Below are 22,421 nucleotides of genomic sequence, written 5' to 3'. Positions count from 1 at the left end.
AAGAGCTTTCGAGCTTTAAGAGGTTTGGTGAGGCTGCAAGGAGTAATGAAAGGGCATAGTGTGAAGCGGCAAACAGCAAATGCATTGAAATGCATGCAGATGCTGGTTCGCATACAAAATCAAATTCAGTCACGGCGAATTCAGATGTTAGAAAATCAGGTGCTACAATGTCAGGCTGCATATAAGAATGAGCAAGACCTAGAGAGCAGCTTTTCTAAGTGGATGGTAAGTTTCATGTTCAGTTTTTCTCTGTGTGATAATTCCCTCCATTCAAGCAATTCCATTCCCAACCAGCATTAAAATCCTGGATTTTATGTCAATAAATGAATCCTTTTGCAGTCTGAGAACCAGGATCAATGGGATGATAGCATGCTGACTAAACAAGAAATTGAGGCTAGAATGAAGAGGAAGTATGATGCGATTGTTAAGAGAGAAAGGGCAATGGCCTATGCATATTCCCATCAGGTACTTTATCTCTTTGGCTTATATCATAAAATGGGTTTATCTTGCTTTGGAGAGCTGGCGTTAATGTGAGATATTTTCTTTCCTTATTAATGACATCATGCAATGCTAATATAAACACCTTGACCATTTATAGAAAAGTGTTTGGTGTTTATTAGTTAATACTGCAGGGTCCAGGGAGGAGAATAGAAAGAAAAGAGTTGGCGTTTTGTTGATTGGTTTAGTAAGTAGGAACTCAAAATAATTCTTTGTTGGTCAGTTAAATAGGAATGAACTGGATGGGATTGAAAGGAATTCGTGTTCTTTGCCTTCTTTCCATTTCAATATCCCCTGAAAGAAAATTTTTGTTCATTCCCTTCCTCTCTTTTTAAATCTTGTGTACAATCAAAATCAAGCATGGTAAAGTGGCATTTTCCTTTGTAATAGTTACTGGCAAAACAAATTTTAGCTTTAGATTGTCATTTTTTGTGTTGGAATTGGCCCTGAAAGAACTGTCTGAACAAAAAGGGCCTAGGGTTGTTCCAAACAATTCTATTTTTCGGTTTATATTACCAGTAACATGGTCACATTAAACAATCTGTTCATACCACTTATTGTAGCTTCTGTTGTGCAGGAATAATAAACCAATCTTATGTCAGAGTTTTCAAACTTGTCATCCCTAAAACTTCTAAGATCGGTAGATCTTCTTTCAATATTAACAATTCTGCAGCTTAGTCAGATAGCAAATTCTCTGTCAGAAATTTCATTTTCTGATGGTCAGTCAATAGTTGAATAGGTTCAACAACTGCTGGAATAAGGTCATATTCCTCTAATTTGGCAGATTTCTAATGTAATTTGCTTTTCTTTTTACTTTTTTTTTTTTGCAGCATGAGTGTATATCTGCATTGTATATAATCCAGAAAGGGAGAGTAATTAATGATAGAATTTGATGTTGATGTTTTGGAGAGTCCAAATTAAATGTTGGCAGCCTGAAGTGTGATTTTCTAGTCCAGAATGATTTCAAATAGAGTAACAGAAGACTATTCTCTTGTTCTGCTTATTTGCTTGCATATTATTCCAAGTAGTGTTGTTGTTGTATGCTTGCTACTATACAACAACAACAACAATTTTTTTTATTAAAAAAAAAATTTCAAGTGCTCCAGTTGCTAGGACAAAACCGGAGCACTTGATTCACAAGTGCTCCAGTTTTCTCTTATCAACCGGAGCACTAGAAGAGTTTTGAACATATAAAATTCACAAGTGCTCCGGTTTTTAAGACAACCGGAGCACTTGTGAATCTAAGTGCTCCGGTTGAAAACCGGAGTACTTGTTAAATACTCAAGTGCTCGTATGGGGTCTGCTACGGGTCAAATACGGAGCACTTGTATGATTTTTACCTGGAGCACTTGATGTTTTTTCCACTAGCGGTAAAAATCAATAAATCCTCATTACAAACCAAAAAAAAAACATTCAAGAAACAATTTTTTTATTAAACCAACCAAAAATCGTATAAATATAAACTTCTAGAACCCTAATTAAAACCAGGCCTGAATTGAGCAACTTTCATATACAATTCACCAACAAAAGAACACATCGATCAATAATAAACAACAAATTATGCAAATGTGAAAACAAAAACTACAAAAAAGAGTAGATAAAAATTCAGATTTAGAAGAAAAAACGGAAGAACCATGACTAGCAGCTTGATTGAGAAGTTGTCTGATCTGAATTGATTTGATAGCATGCTTCGACTTGATCTCTGACCCACTCCATCGTTTTTCTCTCTCCTTTGACCTAATTCTGGTGAGATTTGACGTCCAATGGAGAAGCGAGTAGCACGACGGAAGGGAGTAGCACGACAGAAGCGAAGGAGTTATGAGTTCTTGAGTACAGTAATAAAGTAGAGTGCGCTATGGTTATGTGCAAGTTTAAGTGCTTGGGTTGACTTGGCAAATGGAGCACTTGACATCAAGTGCTCCGGTGGACTAGTCAACCCAAGCACTTGTGAATTTTTAATATTAAAATATTCACAAGTGCTTGGGTCACTTGACAAGTAGCACATGTAGTTTTTTCCACTAGTGATAGTCAAGTAATGTCGGGCCTAAAGTCGGCTGTAACGAGTCTCATCAAAACCGGGAATGGTCCGGGCAAACATAGTAACTAACCCCCATTCACTATGGGGCGAGAGGTCAACGTGTCGTCGGCACGCTGCTTAGGGTAGGTGGTGGAGATACGCTCCATTTGGAGCACAACGTGATGGGGGTATTTTTATAGTGAAAGCGGCGAGGGCGCCTCGGTACATGTAACTGCCTATAAACTAAGCACCAACTAGTGTTCAGGGAAGTCAGGATCGAATCCACAGGAAGAAAGTTATATTATTATATCTGAACTCTAATATTACACTAACAACATCAGATGAATAGAGTTGTGTTACTAAACTAAACAAATAACAAAACTAAATAAGAAGGTAAAAATCGATTAATAAAGCACTAGACTCATGGATCACTATGCATAGAATTTAGGAAATCAAGGACGAATAATAACCACCTAATAAGTCAAACTGTCTAGGGCACATGTAATTTCTCTCGAACATTACCTCCCTCAAAGATCACCTAGCCGCTCTCGCATGGTCAAGGGTCACTTTGCCTAATTGAAAGCCTATACGGTATAATCAGATTCAGTATTGCACAATAGAAATATAAATCAGGCCTAACTTATAAATCTAGCATGAAGAGTCAACCATAGGAAACACCTGAATTACAAGGCAATCAAACTAATCTACCTATCCCTCATTGCAAGCATAGATCTCCACAATCCTAGAATTAAAACTACTCACTCATAATTATGAAAACGATAACAAAATTAATATAAAAACTCATAGTTTTAAACATTGCAAATAACTAAGAAAAGAATCTAATTAACAGTAGAAGAAGTAATAGAGAAAGATTATCGAATTATATTGAACATGTGAATAAGAAAAAGGTTCGATCTTGAATTGATATAAAAAAGCACTAAATTAGGGTTCTTGAAACACTCTCTAAAGAAAACTAATAATAAAAACCAAGATGTCTTCTAATAATTCTAATTTTCCTTTTTATACAAGTCCAAAAATCAATAGGAAAAAGTCTCGAAAATCAGCCACGTATTCATTTAAAAAAATGCGTGGCGTAACGTCGCGTGATCGGGCCAAAGGCGCCCGACAGCATCACGCTCTAACATAGAGAAACCAGGTCAAAATCATAGGCGCCCGATGAAATCGGGCTGACCCACCCGATGTCATTGGGCGGCCTAAATGTTCAGCAGCTGCGCATCAGATTTGATAGGGGCACCCGATGTTGTTAGGCCATGTCGCCCGATCGGGCGAAGCAGCGAACTACGACTCGGCTTCAACGTCCGATCGGGCCCGCAACAGAAATTCGTGTCTTGCTTCTGCGCCCGATTGGGCTGTACCGCCTGATCCTATCGGGTTGTACCACCCGATGGTATTGGGCCGATCAGCATTCACTTGTTTCTTAGCTCTTCTATTGCTCAATGTTCCAAAAAGCATCCTCGGGATCTTGGGACTCAGCGTCCAACCTCTCTAATCCATTGTAGCGGTCATATAACAGATATAAAGTAGGTAATATTTCCCTAAAACCTGCAATACAACATAAGACAACTCACCACAACTAGATGGAGAGATTTAGTATAAAATGGCTCCTAAGAGCACCATAAACATCACTTTTAGCATATAAGTAGGGGAGAAAAACTCTATATAAAATCATAACATCACCTCTGGTGTTCGATCTTCACCTTCTTGCATGTTAAACACCTTGCAACAAACTCGGCTATTTCCTTTTTCATATTCGGCCACAAGAAGTTCACCTTAAGATCTTTATAAAGTTTATTACTACCCGGATGGACAGAGTTGGGGGTTATATGAGCTTCTTCAAAAAATCTTTCTCTTAAGGTCTTCAAAATCAGGAACGCACCATCGACCTATGAACTTTAAACTTCCATCCGCACATACTTCAAAACCTTCAACTAGCTACCTTTCCCCTTTAGTTCTCGGATTTTCTCTAGCTTTGGATCATTTATTTGTTGACTCCTCAATTCTTGATACAACTCAGGATCAACACTCATGGCCCCCAACAATGCAAATACTTCTCCATGCGGGACCACCTCAATCTCCAATTTTGTAAACTCTTCACATAAGTCCTTGGGTAAGATCATGGCTGCATTAAGTGAGTGTTTGACCTTACAACTCAGAGCATCAGCCACCACATTAGCCTTACCCTCATGATAGTCCAACTATAAGTCGTATTCTTTGATAAGTTATAACCACCTTCTTTGCCTCAAGTTCAGATCGCGCTGCGTGAAGATTTATTTTAAGCTCTTTGTGATTAGTGAAATCTTACAAGGAACCCCGTATAAGTAATGTCTCCAGATTTTCAGAGCAAACACGATCGCAACTAACTCGAGGTCATGAGTTGGGTAGTTTCTTTCATGAATTTTCAGTTGTCTCGAAGCATATGCTATGACTTTGCCTTGCTGCATAAGCACACAACCTCGACCATTCATTGATGTGTCACTGTACACCTCCAATTCCACCCCTTATGTCGGTAAGGTGAGAATTGGAGCGGTAGTAAGCTTCTTCTTTAGCTCTTCAAAGGCTCCTTCACAATCTTTTGTCCCCTGATATTTACAGTCATTCTGTAGCAGCTTGGTCAACAGTCGTACAATCTTTGAAAAATGCTTAACAAAGCGCCGATAATAACCAACGAGACCCAAAAAAATCCTTACTTCAGACACATTCTTTGGACTCTCCCATTCGACCACAACCTTGACCTTTGATGGATCCACTTTTATCCCTTCCTTCGTGATTACATGGCCCGAAAATGATACCTCCTTCAACTAAAACTCACACTTAGACAACTTTGCATACCGCTTTTGCTTCCTCATTACATCCAATACCATCCTAAGATATTTCTCATGCTCTTTCGCGTCCCTCGAGTACACCAAAATGTCATCTATGAAAACAACTACACATGTATCGAATAGTTCATGAAATGAACGATTAATTTGTTCCATAAACACGGGGTATTTGTTAAACCAAATGGCATAACTTCAAATTCGTAATCTCCATATCTAGTACGGAATGCAGTTTTGGGGATGTCTTCTTTCCTTACTGGAATCTGATGGTATCCTGATCTCTAATCAATCTTTGAAAATACTCCAGCACCCTTTAGTTGATCGAACCAATCTTCTATCCGAGGTAGCGGATATTTGTTCTTGACAGTCACTTTATTAAGCTCCTTGTAGACTATACACAAGCGCATACTCCCATCTTACATTTTAACGAACATGATGTGAGCTCCCCATGGCGGGACAGTCGGCCTTATAAAACCCTTATCAATCAACTCTTGTAGCTACGTCTTCAACTCTTGCAGCTCAGCTGGTAACATTATATATGATGCCTTGGATAAAGGAGCAGTACCCGGTATTAGATCAATGCCGAACTCAACAGCTCTCTCAGGGGGTATACCAGGTCATTCTTCGAGGAAGATGTCCGGATACTCACGGAAAATGCGGATGTTCTCAAGTTGCTCCTCAAGAGAGAGGACTTTTACCATGCATATGAACACTTGTTCACCCCTATGACACATTTTCTTAAACTTTAGAGAAGATACTCATTTGATACCCACCTTCACATTAATTCCACTATATGAGATTCGGTTTCAATTTGGGCCCTTAAGCGTCAATTTTTTATCTCGACAATGAATGCTTGCTCGATATTTACTTAACCAATCTATTCCAAGAATTACGTCAAATTCTTTAAGATCAAATTATTTCAAGTCTGCTTGAAACTCGGACCCCATAAGGGATATTGAGACATCCTTATACTCAAGATTACAAGGATAAATTTCTCCAGTGAGAAGAGATATTTGGTACCTCACGGGGACAGCGTAGTCAAGTTTGCTCTCTTTACAAAATCGGCAGACACAAAAGAAACAGTTGCGCCGGAATCAAATAGAACATAAGCAGGAACAGAGTTTACGAGGAAAGTACCAGTTATGACATCGGGATGAGTCTTTGCCTCCTTGCGCATCATAACGTAGATATGGTTTGGAATTAGAGCAAGTCGTGTTATGACTTTTCCAGGAACATTGTTGTCAGCCTTTTTAGGACACGGAAAAGATTTGTGCCCAAGTTCCTTATAGTGAAAATAGACGATGGGGTTTCCCTCACATGTTTTACCCGGGTGCTAGGGCTTGTTGCACCTCGGACAAATAGAATGTCGAGCCTAACGAGAGGGGTATGATCCTTGATAGTATCCATCCTTGTTACCATAAGTATTGATTTCAAACTTCGGTTTCTTACTAGCATTCTGGAATGTGAATACAGTAGGCTTTTTTTGCAGCTTGGGCTTTTGCAGCTTCTTCTTCCTGTTTCATTGAAGCATACATACTCAAGGCTTTCTCATAAGCCTTCTAAAAAGTGGATACAGAAGATCCCAACACAACGGTCTTGAAACGTGGGTTCATCTTTTTCACATAACGTTTGAGACGTTCAACTTCATCGGGCACTATATGTGGGGCAAATCTAGATAGTTCGGTGAACTTGTCGGTATATTCCTGCACCGACATCGAACCTTGAGATAACCCTAAAAATTCCTCGTGCTTTTTCCATCTAAGTTCATCTGGATAGAACCTCTCCTTGAGTTTCTCCTTGAAGAATTCCCACCCAAACCCAGGCAAGGCTGGTATTACAACTTTAGCAGTACTCCACTAATTATCCGCCTCTTGCTTCAGGTAATAGGTACCTATAGGCACCTTCTCAGTCTCCGGACACGCTATTGCATCGAACAACTTCTCGATCTCCCTTAACCAGTTCTCTAAAGCAACTGGGTCTACAATCCTGTCATAATGAGGTGGACGATGATGGTCAAACCTGTCGAACACTGATTGACTGTTTGCCGGCGTTGGAGTATGATGGGTGCCACTCGAGCTTGCCAACGATATAAGTGCATTTTTTAAGGCACGACGACGGATCTTGGCAGCTTCTTTTCGAGCTTGTTTGCGAGCCCTCTCATTGTCAAACCTGGACATCATCTTGCAAAATGACAAATGAACCCTTGGTGGTTAAATAATTACCACCAAACACATATTTAGCACACAAGTAAACACATAGCATATAAGTCATATAAATTTAAGCGAAAATATTTCCCAAGGCCATATTGGTTTTCTTCCTACCTAAGTAACTCACTCTAAAGCACTTGTCTTGAAGCCTAAGCTAAGCAAAAACCTAAGTTTCAAAACTATAAATTTCACGAGGAACTTGTAGCAACTCTGGAGAGAGTTTTTGGAACGTTTTGCTCTGATACCAACTGTAACATCTCCGGTATTTTAAATTATAATTTCTAAAATATGCTTAGTTTACAGATCATTAGACAATAGCGGAAATACTGTCTAGCGGAGTATTACTTTCTTACCATAATAAAAGGTTGTCTAATTATCATAACTAAAGGTTAATTCTCCAAATATCATCCAAAGTGAGGTTATAAACCTCTCACAACCCAAGTTATCAAAATAACGAAATTACAAATGTCATAAAGTATAGCATGATAACAAATATCATAATTCATATCTCTCACTCTAGCCCATTAACAACCCGAATTCATTAGCTTTCTTCACCTGCAAAATATATATATATATATATATATATATATATATATATATATATATATATATATATATATATATATATATATATATATATATATATATAATATATATATATATATATATATATATATATATATATATATATATATATATATATATACTCAAAATTGAAATCTCACATCACAAAATATCAGATCTTGTGTGTTAGTTCATGTTTTTTTTTTAAATAAAAAACCTATGAACCCTAATTTTTTCCCTAAATCAATTTATTGTAACTTCCATTCAATTATGCACAAGGGTTGTTGATAATTGAAAGGGAAAGGGGGAAGGACCGTCGGAATTCGCCGACCGATCGGAAGTCGCCCGGCATGGTGGCAGAGGCGCCGCTGGACTGTGGCCGGCGTGGTGGTGGCACGCGGGTTACTTCGTGCGACTGGGCGTTGCTGCTGCCGCGCAGGTTGCTGTTGTCGCGTATTGCCGTAGCCGCCAGCACCGCCGGTGGTGACTGAACCTGTTGCGCGCGGTGGTTGCTGGTAGTCGTGGTGGTGGCCGGCGCTGAGGTGGCAGTGTTCACTGCTGCCTTGGCAGCCTGCTTTTTTTTTTTTTTTTTTTTTTTTGAGTATATTCCAATATTGCGAATTGATTAATCAATGGTGATTAATTTTATATTTAAGTCATAATTGAATTAAAATAATGAGTTTTAATTTTATTAGTTAATTATATGTGATAATTGACTAGTTAATTTTAAAGGGGGTTACTAAGGAGTTAGTAACTATTTTTTTATTATTTTTTTATGATGTTAATTACATTTTAGGTTGTTAGTATTAATAGTTGATTAACTCTTTCATGCCTTTTTATGTGGTTAGTCATCATGTTAAGTTTTTTTTTATATGATTAATTTATGTGTGGTGCCTACAATTGCTTTAATTTCTCTTTAAGTTTAATATGATTAAATTTGTTAGATTAATATTTTAAAGCCTTTGTGAGATGAAATTCTAATATGATTAAATTTTGTCTAGAGGTACCAACCATAGGATTTAATGTGAGATTAAATCTTCATGGTGTTATTATGTTTTAAAGTTGTTAAAACATGATAATTTATTTTAATAATTGATTAAAATGTATGTTTTATATATATGATATTATGAATGCATGCGGTGACTAGTATGGCCCAAAACTTGGATAGAATATACGATCTGCGTATCGTTAATGTATTTTTATAATCTAAATACGATCTACGCATCGTTGGTATTTTTGTAATATTTTAGTTTATAATTCCAAAATATTTATTCAAGTATTAATAAGAAGAATGGTGATTCAATCTTATCCTATGAAGCACAAGGATGGAGATCCATGGTGATTCAACAAGGGAGCCATAAAGAGTAGTCTTTAGGTTTAGGGGCCATACTAGGATACATTTTATTTTATGCATTTAAATATTACTTTTAAATGCTTTCTAAGTTTATTATGCTTGTGATTTAATTATTTTAATGTTCACTGGTAATTAAATCAACATAATAATTTACTTAGGTCCCTTAAATAAATATTGGGTTTTTGCTATTCCAAATAAACACCTACTAAAACTTGATCGTTAGTAATAGGTTCTGCCAAAGCAGAGTATTACTTTCAAGCTTGGGCTAAGTAGAGTAAATTTCCAAATTTGCAAGTTTAGTTTGGTTTGGCCCAACAAAATCATCAAAACGGTTTTGGATTTTGTAGCAAAGTTTTGGGTTTTGTGTTTGGGTGACAAGCTCTGTCTAGGATTAGGAAGGCTCTCCCCCGTTGTGGGTAACTTCCTTACCTGGGACGTAATCACCTTAGCAACACCCATTAACTAAGATTACAATGTTGTAATATAATAAAAGGAGTTTACTTACCTTTTAAACTTGGTTTTAAGTTGAGGCAAAGTCCAATTATAAATCATGTTTGATAGGATCTTAGAACCACTTGATTCAAAAAGGGGACACGTTAAAATTGGTCAAGTGCATAGCTTTTATTTTAAATGGTTTAAAATTTGTTAAAAGCTATTATGATAAACATACTTGCTTATTACTTTTGCATCTTTTATGTAGATAGCATGTCTGGTAACAATAATTCACCTTTTAACTTACGTTCAATCCTTGAGAAGGATAAATTGAACGGGAACAACTTCCTTGATTGGGAAAGGAATCTAAGAATTGTTCTTAGGTCCGAAGGTCGAGAGGATGTTCTTGAAACCCCGATCCTAGTTTTAACTAATACCTCTACTGATGCTGACAAAGAGGCCCATAAGGCCATTGTAGAAAGGTAAGTAATTGTTACTTGCCTTATGCTAGCAGCTATGGAACCAAGCCTTCAAAAGAGGTTTGCAAGCTTGGATGCCTATAGCATTATCCGACAGTTGAAAACCATGTTTCAACAACAAGCTCGGATAGAGAGGTATGAAACTCACAAGGCTATTCTTGAGTGTTCGTTAGTTGAAGGCAAGCCGGTCGCCACTCATGTCTTCGAAATGATTGGTTATTTCGAAGCCATGGAGAGGTTGGGCTTTCCTTATAGCCAAGAGTTGGCTACTGACAACATTCTACACTCACTTCATGATGGGTTCAATACGTTTCGTTTGAACTTCAATATGAATGGGGTGTCGAAAACCCTTGCTGAGTTACATGGGATGCTCATGACTGCCGAGCAAAACATCACTGTTGTACCTAAGAAGGAAGTTCTTATGGTTCAAAAGGGAAAGGGTTTTAAGAAAGAATGGGTTGGCAAGAAAAAGCAAGATAAGGACAAGCAAGTTGCCACTAAGACTGCTAGTAAGCCACAAGCAAAGGCAAAGAGTTGCCGCCGTTGCAGGGACTAAGAAAGAGTAGAACCTTGGCAACATCTACTTCTTGGGTATTTGATACCGGTTGTGTTTCTCACATTACTTCGAATGTGTAGGGACTAAGAAAGAGTAGAACCTCGACTAAAGGAGAGGTGGAACTGCGAGTTGGAAATGGTGCAAGAGTTGTCACCGTTGCAGTTGGGACTTATAGTCTACCTTTGCCTTCTTGATTAATATTAGAGCTTAATAATTGTTATTACGTTCCTGCTATTACCAAAAATATTATTTCTATTCCTGTTTTGGATAATGAAGGGTTTTCATTTACAATTGAGAAAGGTTGTTTCTCTGTTTATTTGAATTCAATGTTTTATGCCACTGCTAAAAGGTCTAATGGTCTATATCTCCTAGACTTAGACAAAGATGTCCTTAACATAGACAGCAAAAAACATAGATCAAGCGATTCTAATCCTACTTACTTATGGCATTGTCGTTTAGGACACATAAACGCGAAACGCATTCAGAAGTTACATAAAGATGGACTTCTAACATCTTTTGACTTTGAGCCATTTGATGTGTGTGAATCATGTTTAATGGGTAAAATGACAAAGTCACCTTTTACTGGAAAGGGTGAAAGGGCCAGTGATCTATTGGGCCTAATACATACTGATGTATGTGGACCAATGAGCACAAAAGCTAGGGGAGGGTTTGGATACTTCATTACTTTCACGGACGATTTAAGTAGATATGGATATATCTATTTAATGAAGCATAAGTCGGAATCATTTGAAAACTTCAAAGAATTCCAGAATGAAGTCCAAAACCAGCTTGGCAAAACAATCAAAGCACTGCGATCCGATCGTGGTGGTGAATATTTGAGCTAAGAGTTTAATGATCACTTCTCTAATCATATTTCAGTCTGAAATAAATGCCAACAAATAATATGGTCCAATTACAAAGATTTTAGTCAATTAAGATTGAGAATAGAAAACTAATCATAGGTTGGATCCAGGAATAATCTTACTAACACATGAATTGTAGCCGACCAACCTTATCAAATATTTGAATTGTTCAGCAAGAAATAATTCCACATATTGCCAGTGAGTTAAAGTAAAAAGTTAATAGGCTACTAGAGATAGGAAGCAAAACATTTTAAAATCTAAATCAGATTCTTGCCAGAGTACTCCATGTTTATTTTTATAGAATTATAGTTATAGGCACGAATCTGAAAATCACTTTGCAAAAATTCTAGCCAGCAGAGCATCAACATTCACTGTTTACTGCACTCAGAAAAAAAAACAAGCAGTAAAGAGTATAATTCTAAGAGAGCACCGGAGATACTCCCAACAAATATAATGCAGGTGGTCGAACAAGCTCATAGCATGCAAAAAGTTGCATGCAAACATGATGAGAAAGGCTTGGTAACCAACGGTTTGAGTCCAAAAAAGACTCAAATACCCAAAATAAAACACAATGGTACCATTATAACCTGACATTGGTATCGAATTGTTATCAGGACTGGTACCAAAGTATCAATATTTTTGGAGAATGGTACCATTATAACCTAGCATTGGTACCAAGCAAATGTCAGCCACACGCGCGTGAAATCTTCCAATGCATAAAGCATGTTTGTGTGATATATGGATCCATAATATAAGTGTTCCCTTTTCTTGTTCCTCATAATATGACATTTTTAGAGTTCATGTTAACGATTAAGCAAGTTTTACTATTAAATATAAAAACATTTTCCTTGTCACTAAATTGACAAATACTAAAGAGATTATGCTCAAATCCTTCAGCTACGAATACATTATCAATGAATTGTAATGGTGATAAGTGCAGATATTTCTATATTTATAATCCCTAAAATTGGTCTTATAGTTTTCTTTATGTGTTATTTTATAATTGTTATTGTCTTTTATTAGTTGTAGGTTATATATGCAATTTATTATATTTTTATTGAATAATTAACTCAAATAGTGTGTGGTTCTTCTATTGCAGGTAATACATGATTAAATTTTTTATTGCATGATCGGAGCACTTTCTCAACGACTTTGTAATCTTCAATCTTTTCTCCATTCTGTTTTTGTTGATTAACATTTGATAGGAGGCGAGTAAAATAATCTGAAATCGACTCATTCTCAGTCATCTTGATTTCCTCAAATTCTCCTCGTAATGTTTGCAAACGAATTTTCTGTACACGCTCAACCCCTTTAAATATTGTCAAAAGAGAATTCCATGCTTCTTTGCTTGATGTTGCACTTGATATTTTTGTGAATGTCTCTTTTTCCATCCTAGCGTATATTAAAAATAACTCCCTTTGATCTTTTTTATGAATTTCTTTCAACTCAATCTTCTGTTGTGGCGTATATAAAGCCTTTTTACTATCTGATGGTTCTTCGAAACCATCGCTAACGATTTCCCACAAATCTTCATCTTAATACACCAATCTTCATATTGGTCTTTTGCTAACTGGGGTACTTGAGGCTGAACAAAGTTGATAGACATTATTATATATTTTGATAAACTGGCTCTTGTGCCAAATGTTAGAGTTAGAACTTACAAATTACTAACTCAAATTAATATAAACAATATATATTGGGAGAAACTAATACGGGTTACAACCCAGAGTAACAAAATACTAGTTTATTGTATATAACTTTTCTCACATGCGTTTCTCCTTTATTCTACTCTTTATTCACTCTTATTTCTAATCATATATGTTACAACAGATATAAACTACATTTATAATATTTCCATATGCTAAACATTGCATGGATGACAATCCTTCTCAATTTCATCCACTACTTAATTTACTAATAGTTAATTATAGTAAATGTCAATAATAGTATTTCTAATAATTAAAGTTGACTTCCAACACGCCCCCTCAAACTTTAATTATTATTCCGAGCATCCCTCTTAGTTTTCGGAAAATATCATGAGCTAATGGCTTCTTGAAGATATCTGCAACTTGCTCTGTGGTATTACAATACTCAAGGACGATCGTGCCCTGCTTTACTTGATCTCGAAGAAAATGAAACCTTGTATCTATATGCTTGCTTCTTCCATGTTGTACTGGATTTTTGGCAAGTTTTATAGCTGACACATTGTCGACATATATTTTAGTTGGCCCATCTTGAATATGATCAAGTTCCTTCAAGATATTTCTTAACCATATCGCTTCACATACACCAGATGAGGCTGCTATATATTCTGCTTCGCAACTTGACAAAGATACAACGGATTGTTTTTTAGAACACCACGTAAAAGCAGTTGAACCTATATAAAATGCATATCCTGTTGTGCTTTTTCTCTCATCTTGGTCTCCAGCCCAATCACTATCAGAATAACCGAACAAATGTGCTTCATCTCCAAAATGATAAAGCATTCCAAAATCTAATGTACCTTTTATATACCTCATTATTCTCTTCGCCGTACACCAATGAGATTCTTTAGGGCTCTCCATATATCTGCTCACAAGCCCAACTCCATATACAATGTCGGGTCTGGTTATAGTCAAATATCTAGGACTTCGAACTAAACTTTTGTACAAAGTTGGATCAATTAACTTCCCTTCTCCAACCTTTGTCATCTTTATATCCTGGTTGCAACAGGAGTGCTTATAGGTTTACATGAGGTCATATTAAATTTCTCAAGAAGCTCATTTGCATACTTCTTCTGAGAAATGAAAATGCCATCTTCACATTGACTTACTTCTATGCCGAGAAAGAAATTCATAAGACCACAATCAGTCATTTCAAATTCCTTGAACATTGTAGCCTTGAATTCATCAAACATGCCCTGATCACTTCCAGTGAACAATAGATCATCGACATATAAGCAGACTATGAGAACATTGTTACCTTCCTTTTCCACATACAGTGCATGTTCATATGGACACTTAACAAAACCATTATGAATCAAATATCCATCAATGCGTGAGTTCCAAGCACGAGGTGCTTGCTTTAATCCATAAAGCGCCTTTTTCAAACGATACACTTTATTTTCTTCTCCTTCCATTACATAACCTTCTGGTTGTTCCACGTAAACTTCTTCATCAAGAATTCCATTAAGAAATGCAGATTTTACATCAAGTTGATATATCTTCCATTTATGATGTGCTGCTAATGATATTAACATTCTCACAGTGTCTAAACGAGCTACGGGAGCAAATACTTCTTCATAATCAACACCATATTTTTGTTTGTAACCTTTTGCTACAAGTCGTGCCTTGTATCTTTCAATACCTCCATTAGCGCCTCTCTTTATTTTGTAAACCCATTTTACTCCGATAGCTTTTTGGCCCTTTGGCAGAGTAGTCAATTTCCAAGTATCATTTTTCTCAATTGCATTTATTTCATCTTTCATAGCAGATCTCCATTCCTTTCTTTCAATAGCTGCATCAAACGTGATAGGTTCGTGGTCTGCATATAGACAAAATAAATCTACTTCGTTAATTTCATTTGTCTCTTCATAAATATCTCTCAAGCTTCTCATCTTGACAGGTGTTTTCGGTGATGATTCGTTAGGTGATGATGGTGATTCATTGTTGCGACTTGGATTCTTCTCTTGAGCGTTTTCAAAGCTCGTTTCAGTAACATCGTTGTATTCATCAAATATAACCTCATCTTTTTCAGTTTCATTGTTATCCCATTTCCATGATTCTCCTTCACAAAAATTTACATCTCTACTCTCAATCACCTTTCCAGTGGTTGGATTGTATAACTTATAAGCTTTGGATTGTGTACTGCATCCAATGAAGCATTTTTTACTTCGATCATCTAATTTTTTCCTCTTTGCCTCGGGTATTTGAGTATACGCTACACACCCAAATATTTTTAGATGTTCAATACTTGGTTTTTCACCACTCCAAGCTTCCTGCGGAGTCATATTCTTAACACTCTTGGTTGGGCTGCGATTTAGGATATGAGCCGTCCACGCAACAATCTCAGCCCAAAATTGCTTCGGCAATTCTCTTTCTTTCAGTATGCTTTTTGTCATGTCTAGAATTGTCCGATTTTTTTCTTTCGGCAATCCCGTTTTGTTGTGGAGTATAAGAAGCTGTAAATTGTTGTCAAATTCCTCTGTCCCTACAAAAATTCCTGAAAATATTCGATGTATATTCACCTCTTCGATCGGACCTAAGAATTTTCAACTTGTGTCCGCTTTCTAGCTCAACTCGAGCCTTAAATTGTCTAAACGTATCAAATGCAGCCGATTTCGTCTTTAACATATACACCCACAATTTCCTGCTATAATCATCAATGAAGGTAATGAAGTATCGGTTACCTCCGAGGGATATTGGTTCCAGTGGTCCACATATATCTGTGTGTACCAATTTTAGCGGTGCTTTTGCTCTCCTTGAGAATCCCTTCTTGAACGGAAGTATAGCTTGTTCGGTAGTCGTGCATATTTTACAAACATGTTTAGGGTCTTCAATGGCGGCAATCCATGTACCATATTCTTTGACTGGGGAAGTTTCAAGCCATTGAAATGCAAATGCCCAAAACGTAAAAGCCATTTCCATGACTCATTTTCCATGACACCATAAAAACATTTTTGTACATTGATGTTGAGTTGCAGCGGAAACATGCGATTCTTCGCCATTTTTAATTGAGAAAAGAGTCTTCCTCTAGTATCTTTAAGGATAAAATTACTACCTTCAATATGCACAATATATCCTTTTTCAATAAGTTGCCCAATACTTAGTATGTTACTTTTCATATTAGGCACATAATAAACATTTGAAATAAATTCTTCATTCCCATTCTTCAGAACAATTTGTATTTTCCCTTTACTGCAACTTGTAGTTTGGATGAATCACCCAAACTAACATTTCCTTGGATCTTTTCATCGAGTTCAATAAAAAATTCTTTTCTGCCACACATGTGGTTACTAGCTCCAGAATCGAAAAACCACATATCTTCTTGATTACTAGCTTCTTCGTGTGCTAGCAACAATGTCGGAATATCTTCATTACTTTGCGATGATTCAGCAAAATTCAATCGATTACCTTGATTGTTATGTTTATGCCAACAATCGGATACATAATGCCCAAATTTTTAATAATTAAAACACTGAACGTCTTTTGCATTTCCACGTTCATTGAAAGTCTTACCTCCTCTTTATGATCCTTTTCCATGAATGAAATTCTTCTAATTGTTTTGATTACGAGGTCGATAATTACTCCGACCTCTACCACGTCCACGAAAACCACCTCTTTGTTGGTTACCGTTTTGTTTTTCTAGAGTTAATTTTGATTCAAGTGCCTGCTCTAGCATAATAGGCCCATCATTCTGTTTCAAAATTCTTTGCTCATGAACTTGGAGCGATCCAAGAAGCTCTTCTACTGATAATTTGTCAGTGTCTTTAGATTCTTCTATTGCAGGTAATACATGATTAAATTTCTTATTGCATGATCGGAGCACTTTCTCAACGACTTTGTAATCTTCAATCTTTTCTCCATTCTGTTTTTGTTGATTAACATTTGATAGGAGGCGACTAAAATAAACTGAAATCGACTCATTCTCAGTCATCTTGATTTCCTCAAATTCTCCTCGTAATGTTTGCAAACAAATTTTACGTACACGCTCAACCCCTTTAAATATTGTCACAACAGAATTCCATGCTTCTTTGCTTGATGTTGCACTTGATATTTTTGTGAATGTCTCTTTGTCCATCCTAGCGTATATTAAAAATAACGCCCTTTGATCTTTTTTATGAATTTCTTTCAACTCAATCTTCTGTTGTGGCGTATATAAAGCCTTTTCACTATCTGATGGTTCTTCGAAACCATCGCTAACGATTTCCCACAAATCTTGGGAACCAAATAATGCTTTCATCTTAATACACCATTCTTCATATTGGTCTTTTGCTAACTGGGGTACTTGAGGCTGAACAAAGTTGATAGACATTATTATATATTTTGATAAACTGGCTCTGGTGCCAAATGTTAGAGTTAGAACTTACAAATTACTAACTCAACTTAATATAAACAATATATATTGGGAGAAACTAATACGGGTTACAACCCAAAGTAACAAAATACTAGTTTATTGTATATAACTTTTCTCACATGCGTTTCTCCTTTATTCTACTCTTTATTCACTCTTATTTCTAATCATATATGTTACAACAGATATAAACTACATTTATAATATTTCCATATGCTAAACATTCCATGGATGACAATCCTTCTCAATTTCATCCACTACTTAATTTACTAATAGTTAATTATAGTAAATGTCAATAATAGTATTTCTAATAATTAAAGTTGACTTCCAACAAATTCAAACTAGAAGTGGTAAGAGATATGTGCTAGTTATTGTTGATGACTATTCAAGATATACTTGGGTTATTTTTCTCTTTAGCAAGGATGAGACTTATGATGTGTTCCTTATCTTTGCAATAAGAGTTCACCATTTGCGTGGTCACAAATTGATGCATATTAGACAATATCATGGCAAAGAATTTGAAAATTTAAGAAGAAACCATGGCCCTGGATCATAATTTTTCTGCCCCTAAGACACAACAACAAATTGGTGTTGTAGAAAGGAAAAATAGGAGTTTGGAGGAAATGGCTAGGACGATGCTAATTGCTAGTGAACTTCCAAGGAACTTTTGGGTTTAGGTTGTTAATACTGCTTGTCACATAATAAATCGTGTCATGATGAGACCTATCATTAACAAAACTCTTTATGAGCTATGTTTTTATAAAAAAAAAAACCAATATTACACATTTCAGAACATTTGGTTGTAAATGTTTTAATTTGTTCATAATAATGGGAAAGATAATCTTGAAAAATTCGATGCAATGAGTGATGAAGCAATATTTATAGGATATTCATTACATAGTAAGGCTCATAGAGTTTACAATTAAAGAACTATGTGTGTTGAAGAAAGTGTACATATAAGCTTTGATGCATCTGAAAATTGTAATCCAAGCAGGTTGATGAATTTGAAATAGGCTTGGTTCATTCAAATGAAAAAGATACATATTAAATTGAGGAAGAAGGAATAAAAGAGGAAAGGAACGAAGTAGATGAAAATTTTGATAAGAAGGTTTTTCTCGTTCCTCAATATGATGGAGTTGTTCCTATTGCTACAGAGAACCAAAATATTAAAGGAACTGATTCAACAATTGCTGAAAGAGGAACAAATGAACAAGGCTCCTCATCCTCTCATGAAACTTAAGAGCAACAACCTGTTGCTATAAAAGAGTTTCAACCAAAACCTTGGAGACATCAAAAATTACATCCAGTGGAACTCATAATAAGTGACATAATAAGTGAACTCGTGTCAGTATGTACATGTTTAAACTTACCATGGTGTGTGAGCCCATCTTTAAAAAGATTAAAAAGAGTGTTGCTGCCAAATGGGATGAGGATTGCCAAAAAAACCTTTGACAAAGCGAAAGAATATCTATCCAAATCCACCTGTCTTAGCACCTGCTTTACCCGACTTACCTTTAAGACTCTATTCAATTGTGACTAAGATCGCCGTTGGGGCAATGTTAGCAGAAGAGTGTGCCATTTACTATATATACCTTAATAAAAAAGCTCTTAGATTATGAATCCCATTACACTCCCTTAGAAAACATTGCCTTGCACTAGTATGGGTAAGAATCTTAGACACTAATGTTACTCACTCACATAATATACATAGCGTTGCGAATACACCTTCTCAAGTTCTTATACAAAAAGTCTCCAACTGGATAGTAATGTTGGTCGAATTTGACTTAAATTTTTGTTCTCATGAATCCATTAAAGGCAACACCATTTAAGACTTCCTAGCACATTTCCTCGAAGACAAATTTCGCGAGGGGTATGAATATCATGGTGAAGACCTTTGCATGATGGAAGATGAAAGTTGGGCTCCATACTTCGGTGGTGCTTCCAACCAAAATAGATGTGTCATTGGGGTACTCCTAGTATCACATGACGGCGAACACACTTCTCTATCTTCTAAACTTGACTTCATCGTTACTAATAACGTAGTTGAATACGAAGCGTGTATCATAGGGCTCCAGGCCGCAGTATCCCTTGACATTGAGAAAATAAGGGTATATGGTAATTCATATTTGATCATCAACCAAATCTCTAAAAAGCCCATCCAGAAGCCATTGCTGAAAAAATACCTAAAATACAATACACATACCTTCCTCGAGAAGAAAACCAATTTGCTGATGCTTTGACCCGTTTAGCCTCTATGATTAGGATTCCTCGCACCATGCCTGAAATGCCCCTTGTCATTGAGAGACGACAATAGCCTTCTTGGATTCACACCTTAGACACATAACCAGATCAAACTGCTTCTGAAACTTGGTTCATTGACATCCACCACAAGAAAATCACCCTTTTCCGACGGTCAAAATCCATCGGTAAAAACACGGTGTCCGTCAGTAACACTAGCCGTCGGTACAACACCCTCAGAAAATTAGGAGTCGGTAAATTCCAGGATTACCGAAGGAAAAACCGTCGGCAGGTGTTACCATTGGTTTTTTTTTTCACTTACCGATGGATAAAGTGTCCGTCACGAATTCCCGACGGATTTCACCGACCATCACAAATTACCAACGGAATGTAGGCCGTCGTAAATTGCCCTCGGTCGCCTCCCACGCTAAATACCGTCGACTTTGAGTAGTTACCGACTGTGTTAGTCCATCGACAAATGATTTTTTTTTCATAACAGCCCGCATTTACCGACGGACTAAGCCGTCGGTAATATTTTTCCCGACGGCCTAAGCCGACGGTAGTTTTTATTTTTTTTCCCCTATTAAACATTTTATTTTGAAACCTGTACAATATTTAATATAATATACATAATGCATACATATGATCCAAGCTCCATGCTCCATACTCGTAGTTTGTAGAATAACCTGATTGTAGTTTATAGAAATATCAAATACTATTCTAGTTGATATTGATTAATATTTGACATAATATAAAAATATGCATCTTCCACGTTCTATAACATTGACAATAGGTACAAAATACAAGTCTTAGACAAATCTAAACAGCAAATGTGGATCCGTTTCCGCCGTCGCTGCCTGGGACGTCGCCAGGGTCCTGAGTGAAAGGAAAGAAGCTGCGGCACTGACTAAACATACGATTGTAGCGCTCCAGTGCCCTCTTCATCTCCGCGAACTCTGCTTCTCTTTCCTCTTCCTTTTGCAATCTCGCTCTCTCAGCGTCGAGTCGCTCTCTTTCCATCTCTTCTCTTTTCCGCTCAGATTCTTCAAGGCGCGCAGATAATTGAGAAATCATGGATGGAGTGCAAGTCAAAGAAGAGGAGTTTCCACACCTTGATGACCTATGAGTAAAGGTTATTTGCACTTGTACCAAGACCCAAAACTCTTCCCTTTTTCCTTCCACCAACAGTCTCGAAGAATATTTGGTTCGTCTCATTCTGAGTTCCTCTTGCTTGACATTCTGAAACATTTTTATCATATGTGACCTGCAAAAATTCAGTTAGTATACAAGCAAAAGACTTGAAACAAAAATCAAAAGCGGATGATTTAGGCTTGTTTTGGTTCTTTCGTTCCCAATCTTTTACCATTCAACCTAATTATTGTTTCTAAGCTTTAAGCATGTCATTTATTGTACATTTGTGCTTTTTAAGACTTGCATGAATCGTTCCAAGAGCAATCAAGCAAAACACATGAATCACAAGTCACTTGGGGGCTAAAAATGGCTTATTTTGGTTCATTCGTTCCCAATCTCTTACCGTTCAACCTAACTATTCTTTCTAAGTTTTAAACATGTTATTTTTGGTGCATATGAGGTTTCTAAGACTTGGATGAAGTCATTCAAGGGGCATACAAGCAAAAGACATGAAACAAAAGTCAAAAGGGGCATGATTTAGACTTGTTTTGGATCTTTCATTCCCAATCTCTTACCATTCAATCTAACTCTTGTTTCTAAGCTTTAAACATGTCATTTATGGTGCATTTGTGCTTTTTAAGAGTTGCATGAATCATTCCAAGACCAATCAAGCAAAATACATGGATCACAAGTCACTTGGAGGCTAAAATGACTTATTTTGGTTCTTTCGTTCTGAATCTCTTACCATTCAACCTAAATATTGTTTCTAAGTTTTAAACATGTCCTTTTTGGTGCATATGAGGTTTCTAAGACTTGGATGAATTCATTCAAGGGGCATACAAGCAAAAGACTTGAAACAAAAGTAAAAAAGGGCATGATTTAGGCTTGTTTTGGTTCTTTCGTTCCCAATCTCTTACCATTCAACCTAACTCTTGTTTATAAGCTTTAAACATGTCATATGGTGCATTTGTGCTTTTTATGAGTTTCATGAATCATTCCAAGAGCAATCAAGCAAAACGCATGGATTACAAGTCACTTGGAGGCTAAAAATACCATATTTTGGTTCTTTCGTTCCCAATCTCTTACCATTCAACCTAACTATTGTTTCTAAGTTTTAAACATGTAATTTTTCGTGCATATGAGGTTTGTAAGACTTGAATGAATTCAATCTAGGGACATACAAGCAAAAAGTTT

At 36.5% G+C, this 22,421-nt stretch overlaps 2 protein-coding genes across 2 annotated transcripts; one reads left to right on the top strand and one right to left on the bottom strand.

Annotated features, from left to right (window-relative positions):
* LOC104893262 (protein IQ-DOMAIN 13-like) lies at window positions 1-549 on the top strand. The gene is made up of 2 exons (XM_048636723.2): window positions 1-225; window positions 340-549. The coding sequence occupies exons 1-2, from the start codon at window positions 46-48 to the stop codon at window positions 532-534; spliced, it is 375 nt and encodes a 124-aa protein (XP_048492680.1). The 5' UTR covers window positions 1-45; the 3' UTR covers window positions 535-549.
* A 16,511-nt stretch (window positions 550-17,060) lies between these two features.
* On the bottom strand, window positions 17,061-17,819 carry LOC125493559 (uncharacterized). The gene has a single exon (XM_048637022.1). It carries the CDS (start codon window positions 17,817-17,819, stop codon window positions 17,061-17,063), a length of 759 nt encoding a protein of 252 aa, XP_048492979.1.
* Window positions 17,820-22,421: the final 4,602 nt, after the last annotated feature.

Source organism: Beta vulgaris, chromosome 9 (assembly GCF_026745355.1).
Source record: "Beta vulgaris subsp. vulgaris cultivar EL10 chromosome 9, EL10.2, whole genome shotgun sequence".
In the NCBI taxonomy this organism is placed as follows: Eukaryota; Viridiplantae; Streptophyta; class Magnoliopsida; order Caryophyllales; family Amaranthaceae; genus Beta; species Beta vulgaris.
Note: the sequence above shows the minus strand (reverse complement) of the source record. Positions and strands in the feature narration are given on the sequence as shown.

Excerpts from the sequence above, each read along its gene's own strand:
- LOC104893262 (XM_048636723.2), top strand. The coding sequence starts at position 46 with ATGAAAGGGCATAGTGTGAAGCGGCAAACAGCAAATGCATTGAAATGC. Across the intron at positions 226-339 it reads GCAGCTTTTCTAAGTGGATG|TCTGAGAACCAGGATCAATG; the intron begins GTAAGTTTCATG and ends ATCCTTTTGCAG.
- LOC125493559 (XM_048637022.1), bottom strand. The coding sequence starts at position 17,819 with ATGTCTATCAACTTTGTTCAGCCTCAAGTACCCCAGTTAGCAAAAGAC.